The sequence below is a fragment of the Trypanosoma theileri genome (genome assembly GCF_002087225.1).
Source record: "Trypanosoma theileri isolate Edinburgh chromosome Unknown TM35_Tth_36_V1, whole genome shotgun sequence".
NCBI classification, from domain to species: Eukaryota; Euglenozoa; class Kinetoplastea; order Trypanosomatida; family Trypanosomatidae; genus Trypanosoma; species Trypanosoma theileri.
Window position 1 is genome coordinate 182,666 of NW_021639878.1, and position 582 is coordinate 183,247.

The 582-nt window shown below is 40.2% G+C and overlaps 1 protein-coding gene across 1 annotated transcript; it reads left to right on the forward strand.

Annotated features, from left to right (window-relative positions):
• Nucleotides 1-63: 63 nt before the first annotated feature.
• Nucleotides 64-582, forward strand: TM35_000361650 (uncharacterized protein; the record flags this gene model as incomplete). The annotated part of the gene is made up of 1 exon (XM_029029350.1): nucleotides 64-582. A coding segment is annotated over one exon (519 nt), but the record flags the coding sequence as incomplete, so codon positions are not given.

Consider the following 582-nt stretch of genomic DNA (forward strand, 5'->3'; position numbering starts at 1 on the left):
TATATATATATATATATATATATATACATTTCTGTTAACTTTGGTTTTACGGACTCTACGGTGATGGACTCTTCTCCGCATATTTATGCTCTCCCACCGCCGCATCCCTTCTCTCCCGTGAAGAGGACAGTCACTAAACACCGACTCACCATCAGTTCTATTCCCATCACGCCTATTAGTCCTACGAATATCACTACACCGACGATTGCCGATATGAATATCATGAAAAGGGCAGATACAACGGCTAGTATTAGTAGTAATAGTAGTGATCCTCATCATTCTCATTCTCAACAACAATCTGAACAACATGCGGCCGTAATAGTAGAAGATCATTCGGAGGTGGATCCGGTGTGTGATCGAATTATTCTTCGCACGGAGGCCCCAGCGGGTGGGAATGTCCTCTCTGGAGATAATTTCAAATCTCTTCTCTACACAGGCAGTAGTTTTGGTAGTCATCTCAATAGTAATAGTAGTATTGACAGTCTATATGGTCCAATGGGTAATATATATGATGATACGGGGGAATATGTCCGCTTCAGTCTTAGCCCACGCAATAATAATAATAATAATAATAATAATAAT